The sequence below is a fragment of the Nerophis lumbriciformis genome, linkage group LG12, assembly GCF_033978685.3.
Source record: "Nerophis lumbriciformis linkage group LG12, RoL_Nlum_v2.1, whole genome shotgun sequence".
Classification (NCBI taxonomy): Eukaryota; Metazoa; Chordata; class Actinopteri; order Syngnathiformes; family Syngnathidae; genus Nerophis; species Nerophis lumbriciformis.
Window position 1 is genome coordinate 4,639,924 of NC_084559.2, and position 14,883 is coordinate 4,654,806.

At 39.8% G+C, this 14,883-nt stretch overlaps 1 protein-coding gene across 4 annotated transcripts in view; it reads left to right on the plus strand.

The window, feature by feature from the left end:
- LOC133623030 (max dimerization protein 1-like) overlaps positions 1 to 14,883 on the plus strand; it is a 40,456-nt gene that overhangs the window by 12,416 nt on the left and 13,157 nt on the right. For 2 of the 4 annotated variants that reach the window (XM_061985943.2, XM_072914243.1), the window contains one exon: positions 5,337 to 5,378. The exons of the other annotated variants lie outside the window; for them this stretch is intronic. In XM_061985943.2, the coding sequence (XP_061841927.1) occupies positions 5,337 to 5,378 (42 nt within the window). The remainder of the gene's footprint in view (positions 1 to 5,336; positions 5,379 to 14,883) is intronic. 4 annotated transcript variants of the gene reach the window in all.

Here is a 14,883-nt window from a genome sequence, read left to right on the forward strand (position 1 = left end):
ATTAGGATTGCACAGTACAGTACATATTCCGTACAATTGACCACTAAATGGTAACACCCGAATAAGTTTTTCAACTTGTTTAAGTCGGTGTCCACGTTAATGAATTCATGCTAAAGATGTAACCGAAACCGTCAGGTACGGAAGTAAAACCACAGGTCTGGCTATACGAGTAACAAATTACATGGTTGAATGTTTTCGTCGACATAAACATTTGAGATCCATAGGGATCCGTTTTTTCCAACATGTGTTCCTTATTGCTAAGCAGCATTAAAACAAAACATAGCGACTGTCTCGTTAAACAGAATCAAAATGTGCGCACAGTGACTTCCTGTTCAGTGCAAAGTAAGCTTCAAAACAAGAGCTTGGTAGTACTGACCTGGATTGATTGATTGAAACTTTTATTAGGATTGTACAGTATATATTCCGTACAATTGACCACTAAATGGTAACACCCGAATAAGTTTTTCAACTTGTTTAAGTCGGGGTCCACGTTAATGAATTCATGCTAAAGTTGTAGCCGAAACCGTCTGGTACGGAAGTGAAACCACAGGTCTGGCTATACGAGTAACAAATTACATGGTTGAATGTTTTCGTTGACATAAACATTTGAGATCCATGGGGATCCGTTTTTTCCAACATGTGTTCCTTATTGCTAAGCACCATTAAAACAAAACATAGCGACTGTCTCGTTAAACAGAATCAAAATGTGCGCACAGTGACTTCCTGTTCAGTGCAAAGTAAGCCTCAAAACAAAAGCTTGGTAGTACTGACCTGGATTGGTTGGTTGATTGATTGATTGAAACTTGTATTAGGATTGCACAGTACAGTACATGTTCCGTACAATTGACCACTAAATGGTAACACCCGAATAAGTTTTTCAACTTGTTTAAGTCCACGTTAATGAATTCATGCTAAAGTAGCCGAAACCGCCAGGTACGGAAGTAAAACCTCAGGTCTGGCTATACGAGTAACAAATTACATGGTTGAATGTTTTCGTCGACATAAACATTTGAGATCCAGGTTTTTGTTAGCCACTGGAAGAAAGATTTGTGCCCGTCTTAAAGCTTAAATTACTGCTTATGATAGATGAGAGTACAACATGCCGTATGAAAACAGAATACTCAAAATACAAATATAAACAACAGAAGGAAAACCAAGTCAACAAACTTTCGTTGGTTCAAAGGTCCTTTGTTACCACCCATTCTACTTATGTGTCGAGCTAAAGTCACAAGTAAATGTGCATGCAACCCCTCGTTTTGGGTTCAATTTTGGTTATGTTGCCAACCACTTACGTCGAAATCAATCATCCAGTCGGTGTTGACATAAACATCTTCCACTGTACAATGGAAGAAAACATATCCTGCATGTAATTTTTGTGGTATGACCATCCACATTTCAACATGTTCTTCTCGCATTACATATGTTTCCTCGTTATGCTGTTGTTTTTCGTATTTTCATTTTCTTTAGAATGGAATTAAGACAATCAAATTAAACTAAACATTGTATTATCCTATTAACTTTATTGCTTATTTAAAATTGTGTGATTTTCTGACACACATGATCTTAGTCCTGATGGCTATTTAAAGGGGTCATTTCATGATTTGTTTTCTACATTTAAAACTTTTCCTTGAGGTTTGCATGTACGTAATAGTGGTTCTTTGCATAGGAATCTGTTTTACAGACCTATTTTCAAGTCACTTTTTTGCTCTTTCAAAATAGCTCGATTTGAGAGGCAAAGTTGTGAGATGCAAATTAACTCCTCCTAACCACGCCCCGTCATGCCAATCAGCTGCAGTCAGCTTTTTTTTGTAGTTTATTTTAGCGCTCTTGCTTTTATTGTGCACTATGGACATCGGCGGCCGCCTTCAGCCATCGGTTTTAAGCGGCTTTCACATCAACACAACATCCCAGACGATATAGCGAGAGCCGCGGCTCACCGTGGTTTGTTTTTGTTTTCACTACACGATCGATACGGGAATATACGATCAATCCACGCATGCGCGAAGACTACGTCACTTTCTGGATTCGCAATTTCTAACGACGGAGCTTCTAGGATGTCGTGTTCTGTGATATTTGTTTTGTATAAAACAAGAGCTTACCTACACTGCAAAAAGTCAGTGTTCAAAAACAAGAAAAAAATTACAAAAATTAGGGGTATTTTATTTTAATTAAGCAAAATTATCTGCCAATAGAACAAGAAAATTCGGCTTGTCAAGACTTTCCAAAACAAGTAAAATTAGCTAACCTCAATGAACCCAAAAATACCTTAAAATAAGTATATTCTCACGAATAACTAGAGACCTTTTTGCTCAATATGTTGAATAATATTCTTAAATTAAGCAAATGCTAGTGCCATTATCTTGACATAATGATATGCGCTCGGCATCATGATTTTTTTTTCATGCTTGAAATAAGAAATTATTACTTTAAAAGAGTCATTTTATACTTGTGAGTGTTGATGAAACAACTTTGCATCAGTTAATATTCTAGTTTCAAGCATGTTTTACTCAATATAGGTCATAAAATCTCAGCTACAAGCTGTAATATCTTACTGAGATCATTTAGGACACTTAAAACAAGTAAAACACTCTAACATAAAATCTGCTTAGTGAGAAGAATTATCTTATCAGACCGAAAATAAGCAAATATCACCCTTATTTGAGATATTTAATCTTACTTAGATTTCAGTTTTTGCAGTGTAGGAGTAAAAGGGAACAAGAATATAAACATGAACAATTGGTAGATTAAAAAAAAAAAATCAGCGAGTATTATCGTCACATTTTCAACTACTTTCACTCAATGAAAGACGCACATGGCGCCACTGACTCCCACCGCGTAATTAATTTTTTTAAATGTTGATTTTTTTTTTTAAACAAGGCACTTACTGTAACATAAACCTATCTTTGCGGTCCAACAAAGTTTACTTTTAAATGATCAGTATTGTGAATTGATGTATTTGATGTTTAAAAAAAAGAGATTTCTTGCCATCTAAGGCTGCTGAGCACATCGGTCAGGTTTCTGTACGAATCTGTAGTGTTTCAAATTAAATACTGCACTCTCTTATGTACACTGCAAAAAGTCAGTGTTGAAAAACAAGAATAAAAAATCCAAAACTTATAGGTATTTTATTTGAACTAAGCAAAATTATCTGCCAATAGAACAATAAAATTTGGCTTGTCAAGACTTTCCAAAACAAGTCAAATTAGCTAACCTCAATGAAGCCAAAAATACCTAAAAATAAGTATATTCTCACTAATAACAACTGTACTACTATATAAGTACGTATTTTCTATTGTTTCATTGAAAATAAAACAGCAAAGTCCATTTGACTGTCATCTGTTTTAATTATGAGACACAATTGTGTCAAAGTCATGATTTGTTTTTCATTCTTGAAATAAGAAATTATTACTTTAAAAAAGTAGTTTTGAACTTGTGAGTGTTGATGACACAGCTTTGCAACAGTTGATATTCTAGTTTCAAGCATGTTTTACTCAATATAGGTCATACAATCTCAGCAACAAGCTAGGACCAAAACCCTTAAAACAAGTAAAACACTCTAACATAAAATCTGCTTAGTGAGAAGAAGTATCTTATCAGACAGAAAATAAGCAAATATCACCCTTATTTGAGATATTTCATCCTACTTAGATTTCAGTTTTTGCAGTGTAACGTTTGTGTCAGGTTCAAACACTGACGACATCTGTTAAACAAGACAAGAAGCAAAGAATTAAACAGAGACAGAATTAAATTTGGCTCAATTTGAGGAGAGACACATGGACACTGTACCCTTGAACAGTGTCTCAGCACGCTCTGGCGAAAGATTGTATGCCTCCTCCTTTATTTGCCTTTGGTTACAGAACAGTTCAAAAGAAAAGGTCGTAAACACTTCACAGAAAAGGTCGTAAAACAGTTTAAAGAAAGGTTTGTAAAAGACTTTAAAAAAAGAGGTCCGTAAAAGAGTTCAAAAAAGCGGTGCCTGGAGTGGAGTCTGATCCTGATTCCTCTTCGCTTTTGTAGTTCTTGGGTCAGACAATATCTTTCTGTTGATTACAATACATGAAAGAAACATAAACACCTTCATGTTGTTTCCCCCCTACACAGTGGATTTTTACAAGCCTTCTTGGTAGGTTCAAAGACATGTTTTTGCTTCTCGCCTGGAACTCCGTGAAACACAAAGTTTTTGAGATAACTCAGATACAATTATTCCAACAGTTTGTTTTGTTTTCATATGTAATATTTTATATGACATTGTTATTCAAATAAAGATTACAAAAACAAAAGCCATGGTAACTGTAACGGCGGCCACAATCGTAACTGCTGTAAAACAAGTTGACGGAAATGACGTAGTCTTGGCGTATGCGTTGACCGACCGTGTCTTACAGAGCCGATTGTGTAGTGACACTCGGCACGTAGGAAGGAGGCGATGTGGGCGCACGAGATAGGGGAAAGAAATACGGCTGACCTACAGGTCTGGAACTATACATGCTGGCTAAGGTTAAACTTCGACAGAGTCTAACTTTGTGATGCTAGATCCTGGATGTATACGTGTGTATATTGACGATAAAATGCTTTTCTTTTCTATATCACGTAATTAAGTCTGCTGCACGGCTGCTTCGATTTGTAAAGAATTAGAGGCGCAAGGCAATGAGCTACGTTGCGAACATAATTACAGATTATATAACCTACTTGTCCATTGCTAAACACAGTAGGTACTGATCCAATTAAAAGAAGTGTTTCGGAAAATCATTCTTTATTTTGCCGGAGGACGGTGATGATATTGTTTTACAGTAGAAGGCTAAGCTAGCTACACAACAAATTGAGCTAACATTGCTAACATATCATTCACACATTTCTAACCTATTATTACTTATCGTTTCATTGTCTCCTCCATTGCCACAGATAGTACCAATAGTCACCGAGCCCGCCATTAAAAGTATTTTTTAGAAAATACTTTTTTTTGTAAAAGTTTGTGGGTGAAGCAGGACTCTTCTTGGCACACACTCGAAGCAACTTGTCTACGGTTGAAGGAGCATTGCCGTGAAACAAAAAAGTTAGCCAGGCACTTTCTACTTAACCGAAGGTTTGCGTAGTGTCCTGTGTTGGGTAATACAACCAATAACAGCATTTTTGTTCTTCGAGAAGAATCTCGGGCATTTCGTCGTCTAAACTGCAGATGCGTGCGCATAAACTAAAAATGGCAGATGCTCGCAAGTCATTCCGGGTAGATTTATACCATATATGGATAATCCGCTGACTATGTTCCCAATTGGTGATGCCAAGATTGTTTTGTATAAATATCTCTGCAATACCTTCACACTTTGATTTCAAATTTTCAGGACTTATGCAGATCCCAAATGCACATCAGCAGGTGCTCATAGGTAAGAAAAGTTGATTTTGCATGGTAATAATAATAACATTCATTGCTACTCCAACGTACAAACATTGTGCGGAGAGGTGTGGCTGGATGCATGCGTGTTGTGGTTTGTTGGTCGAGGGCCATGTTTATAGTCTGTGGCGTTTGAAGACATCACGTAGACTAGAGTGACAGCAGCAAATAAGTGTCTGGCTGCTGGCCAGTGGCCACTTGTTAAGGCAAAGTGGGTCAGTCAAGGTGACTGCAGGAGACATTTTAGCGGCGGGCGGTCAGCTCAACATGACTGCTCGAGCATGATGTACATAGCATGTCGTCCGGGTTCCATAAATCAGTCCAGTCAGGACAGATTTGTGTTGCATCCACACCTCACTCTGTGATGAGATCACTCTTGTTATCTTGGCCAACACTCATCACTTGGCAATATATTGGGTCTACTTGAATACAACTACAGCTCTGCAGCTTACAAAAATAGGTGCTATGTCTCATGTATTTAATAATAATTTAGAGGTGCATCAGGGTGAAAAAATTCTGGGCTGACATGGAAAATGAGTAAACCATAGCCGAAAAACTAAATAAATAATGATGCTAGTTATTATTACCAATAGCGTTTATGGCTATAGCTGTGTAGTAACCTCATAGATTAGAGGCATTGCAATTTTACAATGGTAAAACTATAAATCAATCATGTGATTGGTATTGCAAAATTCAAAAATAATAATGTACATGATAAATACTGAATGGCGCCACAGACTCAGTCAATGCTCTCAGGGATACCTTCCTTTTGTGTGCGACATACTTCACGTAACAAAATGTCAATCAAGATGTTTGGAATTCCGATGATTAAACTCGACGTGGAGAACGTTTTTGCTGAAGATCCATCCATCTTCTTCCGCTTATCTGAGCCTAAGCAGGGAAGCCCAGACTTCCCTCTCCCCAGCCACTTCGTTCAGCTCCTCCTGGTGGATCCCGAGGCGTTCCCAGGCCAGCCGGGAAAGATTGTCTTCTCAACGTGTCCTGGGTCTTCCCCGTGGCCTCCTACCGGTCGGACGTGCCCGAAACACCTCCTTAGGGAGGCGTTCGGGTGGCTTCCTGACCGAACCACCTCATCTGGCTCCTCTCGATGTGGAGGAGCAGCGGCTTTACTTTGAGCTCCCCCCGGATGGCAGAGCTTCTCACCCTATCTCTAAGGGAGAGCCCCGCCACCTGGTGGAGGAAACTAATTTTGGCCGCTTGTACCCGTGATCTTGTCCTTTCAGTCATAACCCAAAGCTCATGACCATAGGTGAGGATGGGAACGTAGATCGACCAGTAAATTGAGAGCTTTGCCTTCCGGCTCAGCTCCGTCTTCACCACAACGGATCGATACAGCGTCCGCATTATTGAAGACGTCGCACCGATCCGCCTGTCGATCTCACGATCCACTCTTCCCTCACTCGTGAACAAGACTCCGAGGTACTTGAACTCCTCCACTTGGGGCAAGATTTCCTCCCCAACCCGGAAATGGCACTCCACCCTTTTCCGGGCTAGAACCATGGACTCGGACTTGGAGGTGCTGATTCTCATCCCAGTCGCTTCACACTCTGCTGCGAACTGATCCAGTGAGAGCTGAAGACCCTGGCCAGATGAAGCCATCAGGACCACATCATCTGCAAAAAGCAGAGACCTAATCCTGCAGCCACCAAACCAGATACCCTCAACGCCTTGACTGCGCCTAGAAATTCTGTCCATAAGAAGAAGATCCCCTTCTTGATATTTTCCACAATGCATGTTTTACAGATCGCTGTCTGTAGGGTTTTCTTAGATATATTAAAGTACTTCTTTAACGCCTGCGTTCCAGACAAACACATTCTTCCTGCTTATTTCATATCATCTAATCTGTGATACAAGTATTTTTTAGATCATGTTTCTGTTTTCATATTTTGTACATCATATATGATGTGTACCTCAATGAAAAAGAGATAATGGGCCTAGATTGGGCTCGGAGGAAATGCTAAAGACACTCAACACAGGTTTTCGATGCAAAGTGAGTATATTACAAGGTAGACAAAACACCAAATATGTACAAAATATAATACAATATTTACACTGTGCAGGTCTTATTTAGTCCCAATACTTGGTACAATATTTTGGTCCATGGTCAAAATGTTCAGTGTTCGTATAAGTTCCACAAATAAAAACAAAGACAGCTACTACCGCATCAGTTATTAAACTTAAACTATAATTGTTGGACCAAAAAGTTTTGCAGCACAAAGGTAGCACAAACAAATTGGACAAGTTTGTGGAGAATTTGACATAGTTGGGGGTCTAGTTGTGATTAATAAAACGTTAACATTAAACCGTAATACCTTAAAGGGGAACATTATCACCAGACCTATGTAAGCGTCAATATATACCTTGATGTTGCAGAAAAAAGACCATATATTTTTTAACCTATTTCCGAACTCTAAATGGGTGAATTTTGGCGAATTAAACGCCTTTCTAATATTCGCTCTCGGAGTGATGACGTCACAACGGGAAGCAATCTGCCATTTTCTCAAACACCGAGTCAAATCAGCTCTGTTATTTTCCGTTTTTTCGACTGTTTTCCGTACCTTGGAGACATCATGCCTCGTCGGTGTGTTGTCGGAGGGTGTAACAACACGAACAGGGACAGATTCAAGTTGCACCAGTGGCCCAAAGATGCGAAAGTGGCAAGAAATTGGACGTTTGTTCCGCACACTTTACCGATGAAAGCTATGCTACGACAGAGATGGCAAGAATGTGTGGATATCCTGCGACACTCAAAGCAGATGCATTTCCAACGATAAAGTCAAAGAAATCTGCCGCCAGACCCCCATTGAATCTGCCAAAGTGTGTGAGCAATTCAGGGACAAAGGACCTCGCTAGCACGGCAAGCAATGGCGGCAGTTTGTTCCCGCAGACGAGCGAGCTAAACCCCCCTGGATGTCTTGGCTCACACCGTCCCGAAGATGATCAAGAGAAGAATATAGACCCTAGCTTCCCTGCCCTGCTGACATGAGGGTATGTCTGCAGAATATATTAATTGATGAAAATTGGGCTGTCTGCACTCTCAAAGTGCATGTTGTTGCCAAATGTATTTCATATGCTGTAAACCTAGTTCATAGTTGTTAGTTTCCTTTAATGCCAAACAAACACATACCAATCGTTGGTTAGAAGGCGATCGCCGAATTCGTCCTCGCTTTCTCCCGTGTCGCTGGCTGTCGTGTCGTTTTCGTCGGTTTTGCTTGCATACGGTTCAAACCGATATGGCTCAATAGCTTCAGTTTCTTCTTCAATTTCGTTTTCGCTACCTGCCTCCACACGGCAACCATCCGTTTCAATATATTCGTAATCTGTTGAATCGCTTAAGCCGCTGAAATCCGAGTCTGAATCCGAGCTAATGTCGCTATAGCTATAGCTTGCTGTTCTTCCCGCCATGTCACTATGTGACGTCACAGGAAAATGGACGGGTGGTTAAAATCAGGCACTTTGAAGCTTTTTTTAGGATATTGCGTGATGGGTAAAATTTTGAGAAAACTTTGAAAAATATAATAAGCCACTGGGAACTGATTTTTAATGGTTTTAACAATTCTGAAATTGTGATAATGTTCCCCTTTAAAAATTATGATAGTTGGACCAAAAATGTTTGCAGCGCAAACAATTGTTGCTGTTTAGGAGTGATTTGGACAATGTTGGGTGGGAAGGAGTTTATTTTCAAGTCACAATGTAATTTGAGTATTGTTGGGGATTTTTGAATGGTTATTTATTGGATTTTATGGGCGAAATAGAGGAGCTCCCATTGACTCTGCTGTAAGCGGACTTTTATTTACGTTTATTTGATATTTAGAATGCATTTAAAAAAAATAATCCATCCGTCGTCATGTTTTTTATAATGATTGTGAACGATAGGAAAAATACAATTTAAAAAAAGTGCAGTTGCCCTTCAAAGCAGAGGGGGCTGGACAGTTGCTGTGTTGTCGTGTTATACTATAAGTAGTTGGTGGCAAGATATGAGAACAAACATCAGTGTAATTGAACAGGCCATGCTTCCCAGTGTCGAGAGTACAATTGTTAAATACCAACCACGATGGGCATGGCATGTCGTACGGATGAATAACGAAAGACTGCCAAAACAGATGTACTGTCAGCTAAATGAAGGGAAAAGAAATGTTGGTGGGCAGAGAAAACGCCACAAGGATTGCTTAAAGAAGACATTGAAACAATGTGAAATATATACTACATACTGGGAAGACCTAGCAAAAGACAGAATAACATGGAGAGCTGTAGTCAGTGAAGGAGTGACAAAGTATGAGGACAAAAATAGGGATGTCCCGATCCGATATTTGGATCGGATCGGCTGCCGATATTTGCCAAAAATTGCGTATCGGCAAGGCATGGGAAAATGCCGATGCAGATCCAGTTTAAAAAAAAACTCCGGTCCGTGTTTTCCAACGCACCGATTTAAATAATACATTCCACTTTTCTGCTGCTCCGTAATTTCCGTTCCGCATTTTCCAGCACAACTTCAACACATCCACAATTCTCACGCAGTTGCTTTTAGCTGCTGGCATTACACGACAGGCTCTTCTCACTCTTTCCTGTGTCTCCCTCTCACAGACAGCGAGCGCACCTTCTTACACACGTCACATACTGTCACGTCATACGTCACATACGTATACGTCCTCTCCCAGCAGAGAGCGAGGTAGCGGTATGGCTAACGTTAGCTGTGATGCTAGCGCAGCCGCTAAGGTGCGCGCCTGCTCAAGCGTCCTCTGCGCACGGCAAATCTATGCCACGCACAAAATCAAATAAAAAAATAAGCGCATAACAATTTTCGACACACGGACACGACAGAGACAACAGTTTTCGTCATCATTGTTCAAATATTGTAACGTCTGTCGAGACGCTTATCTCCATTCGGTGCCACACGTCCACACCATCCAAATGCAGAGGCAAAACTTTCCACATCAACAACGTATGAAAAAATTAGTGATTTTTTTAGTTGTGATTTCCTTCTCTGCATGAAAGTTTAAAAGTAGCATATATTAATGCAGTATGAAGAAGAATGTTTTAATGTAGACATGCAAGCCTTGAAAGAACATTTTGAAAATCAAGACTACATTTCCTGCAAATGGGTGCATTTCTACCCTATATTTTAACTTTAGATTTATTCTCATATCAAACTCTTTTGGCTGTCTTTTTGACACTTACATCCGGCGCCCCCCTCCACACCCTGGATTATAAATAATGTAAATAATTCAATGTGATTATCTTGTGTGATGACTGTATTATGATGATAGTATATATCTGATAGTATATATCTGTATCATGAATCAATTTAAGTGGACCCCGACTTAAACAAGTTGAAAAACTTATTCGGGTGTTACCATTTAGTGGTCAATTGTACGGAATATGTACTTCACTGTGCAACCTACTAATAAAAGTCTCAATCAATCAATCAAAACACATAGAATCATCATACTGCTGTGATTATATGCATCAAGTGTTCATTCAAGGCTAAGGCAAAATATCGAGATATATATTGTGTATTGCAATATGGCCTTAAAATATCGCAATATTAAAAAAAGGCCATATCGCCCAGCCCTAGTTCAATGATGCCATTTCTGTTTGTCATGTATAATTTTGTCTATTTTGTGTTTATCCTTGAATAAACAGGTCAGTTTCTTGTTACCAACCATTGTGTATTATTCAAACTCACCTAATGCAGCTGGCTATTTGTTATCAAGAGTACTAAAACCCTTTTCAACATGATTCTGACAACTAAGTAGGCTAAATAACTTTAAACTTTAATACATGCTCGGATAGGCCAGTATCGGTCAGTATCGGTATCGGTCAGTATCGGATCGGAAATGCAAAAACGGTATCGGATCGGAAGTGCAAAAACCTGGATCGGGACATCCCTAGACAAAAATAACATCTATGATACTTGAAAAAAGGAGGAGGAGACTGGAAAGAAGAGTCATGCCAAAATGTATATAACCACCTGGTCTGATCTGTCCCATATGCGGCAGAAACTTCAAAGCTCTTATTGGCTTGTACAGTCACTACAGAGCACATCTTTCTTAGGGACAATGGACCCCTACCTTCTAACAAGAAGAGGAGCCAGCAAGCAATAAGTAGTTGGTGGGAGTATTTTCAGTGTAGATAATAATCCAATGTAGACAAAGTATTTGATGAGGAAATTCTGTTCTCTTCTAGTTGAATCTTTAGCAAGGAACACTTTGATTTGTTTTCAAACATTACACTGAATACTTGCGGTTTTAGGGCTAATGGGAGGTAATGTAATCTGGTACTACTGCAGTATTGGATGGATGCTGAAAAACAAGTTTAATTGCATTATTGAACTGCAATTTGTATTTATGTGAAAGCAACTTCACATTAGGTTTACTGTTGCTTTCCTTTCATGTATGTGATGATCACATACCTCTCCTGGCCCATTTGCTTGTCCCATCACTCCGACACGGCTCTATTACTGCAATTATTTGCATTTTTACTTACATTTGTTTGGATAATGCATTGTTTCGTTTGCTGCAAGGTGGTGTTAGGTTCTACCTGCATTCTTCGATTGACCAGTCAGTGGCCAGGGACCTCCTTAAAAGATTTGACAAAATCGATTTGGCAAAGGTCACAGACAAAGGCAACATTGGTCTCAAACAGCAATCCGTTAGCTATGACCGAGCGAAATGTGTCTCAATCAATAATTCTTCTTTCTTCTTATAGTCAATGCAAAACAGAGTCCATCTGGGCCAGAAAACGTCATGGTCTCACGAAGGTGGGGGCGAGTCCAAGGGATATTGGTCCAGGTGGCTCTGGCACAAAAAGGCCATTAGGAAATGCCTTTTTGAAGCCATTTGTTGATAAGAAAAGGTTGTGGTACGTCAGTGTTTTTCAACCTTTTTTGAGCCAAGGCACATTTTGTGCGTTGAAAAAATGCGGAGGCACACCACCAGCAGAAATCATTCAAAAACTAAACTCAGTTGACAGTAAAATGTCATTGTCGCAATTGTTGGATATGACTTTAAACCATAACCAACCATGCATCACCATAGCTCTTGTCTCAAAGCAGGTGTACTATCACGACCTGTCACATCACGCCCTGACTTATTTTGATGTTTTTTGCTGTTTTCTTGTGTGTAGTGTTTTAGTTTTTGTCTTGCGCTCCTATTTTGGTATTTTCCTGTAGCAGTTTCACGTCTTCCATTGAGCGATATTTCCCGAACCTGCTTTGTTTTAGCAGTCAAGAATATCTCAGTTGTTTTTATCCTTCTTTGTGGGGACATTGTTGATTGTAATGTCTTGTTCGGATGTAGATTGTGGACGCCGTTTTTGCTCCACAGTAAGTCTTTGCTGTCGTCCAGCATTCTGTTTTTGTTTACTTTGTAGCCAGCTCAGTTTTAGTTTTGTTCTGCATAGCCTTCCCTAAGCTTCAATGCCTTTTCTTAAGGGCACTCACCTTTTGTTTATTTTTGGTTCAAGCATTAGACACCTTTTTACCTGCACGCTGCCTCCCGCTGTTTCCGACATCTACAAAGCAATTAGCTACCGGCTGCCACCTACCAATATGGAAAAGTATTACACGGTTACTCTGCCGAGCTCTAGACAGCACTGACACTCCACAACAACACATCATTTGCAAACTATGAATACTGGTTTGCAAAAATATTTTTTAACCCAAATAGGTGAAATTAGATATTCTCCCACGGCACACCAGACTCTATCTCACGGCACACTAGTGTACGTCATTAAAATTAGACATACCGAAAAACATCAATTTCTCTAACAAAAATAGATAGAATTTGGGCAGAGTGAAGGCTGAAGATGCAGATACATATTTGTGCAGATAGTCTGGCGCCGCTGACCGAGAGGTCAAGTGTGTGTGTGTGTGTGTGTGTGTGTGTGTGTGCGTCTAATCAAGTTCGACACAAATGTATGATTTAAGTGTAAATATGCTATAATCTTAACACCAGAAATATTCATATTTTACTGCAAGCTAAGACTTGGAGTGCAGCGTATAACAAAGCAAGTACAGAACTATGAATTCATCAAAAATATGTCCTAGTGAGTAGAAGCTCCTCCAGTGTTGTTGCTCCATGGAGTAGATGTGTGAGAAATGGGGGAGGGGAGTGTGTATGTGCATGTGTTGGTTGTTGTGCCTTTCCCTTCCCCCTCTTCTCTTACTCTTTTCTGCATTCTCTCTTCCCTTCTTTGCATTTCCTCTCTTTCATCGCTTCCTCCACCTCTATGTCCTCCTTGCTCGACTCCCACTCTTGGCAGCTCCTCCATTACATAGATAGAGATTTACTTCCCATATGGACATGCACATACATTTGTTGTGCCTCCTAAGGGCTGTGCTCAATCATTTTGGCGGTCCTCGAACTCATGTCTTTTTGTTTACATGTACAACTTTCTCCGACGCTGCCACAGAAAGATGTGTTTTATGCCACTCCTTCGTTTATCTCATTTTGTCCACCAAATTTATATGCTCTGCGTGAATGCACAAAGGTGAACTTTGTTGATGTTATTGACTTGTTGGAGTGCTAATCAGGCATATTTGGTCACTGCCTGATTGCAAGCTAATTGATGCTTACATGCTATTTAGGCTAACTGTATTTAACCCTTGTGTAATGTTCATATTGTTGTTACTCAGCCAGCGTTTGTGGGTCTAATGGACCCGTTGCATTTTGTGGCTTTTAATGCCTCACAATCAAACACTTTTATGTTGAAATACTGAACAGATGTTTACCTTATCCCAATAAACATCTGTTCAGTATTTTAACATAGGCTTTATAAATAAAGTTGGTATGGTATGGTATAAAAGTGTTTGATTGTGTCTTTCTGACTTCGCTTCCTCTCCGAACTCAGTTTGTAAACGATCAATGAGTCCATACGGAGCTAAGAGCCATAGATTCAAGAAATACACGGCGCACTTACCCGTGTAAAAAATTGTCCGAGTAGGGGAACCTTAAACGATGGTTTAGTGTGGCTGTGACGAGGCTTAGGCTAAATAATTATTTGTTTAAGCGGTTATCCGGCTTCGTGTAGACATAGCCCTAGTATAGTCAGTTTTCTACACAGACTGAGCTGAAATGTTATTCCTGTGCCCACTTTTCAGTTGTTCATAGGTAAATTATTTATTGAACTGAATTTTGGAATACACAAATAAGCAAACGAGCATTTGGTGTTATTATCCGTTCACCCAGGAACTAGAGCAGACGTGAAAGGTTGGATCGGTCAGCGAGTGAAACCCATCCTGAATATGTGGTACCTCCCGGCCAGCGCTGTTATGTCACAAGCGTCTGTCTGCCCTCCATAGGAATTCATACCCTGCTAGAGGGGTCTAGTGTGATTGAACACATCTAAAGATAATACCCCTACTCATACATGCAGCTATAGTTACAAATGCACCTTCTCAGAGCTCAGGTGGTGTTCTTATACACACTGTAAAAACAATGTATACTCCTCAGAGAGTGCAACTGGCAGACTTGCGA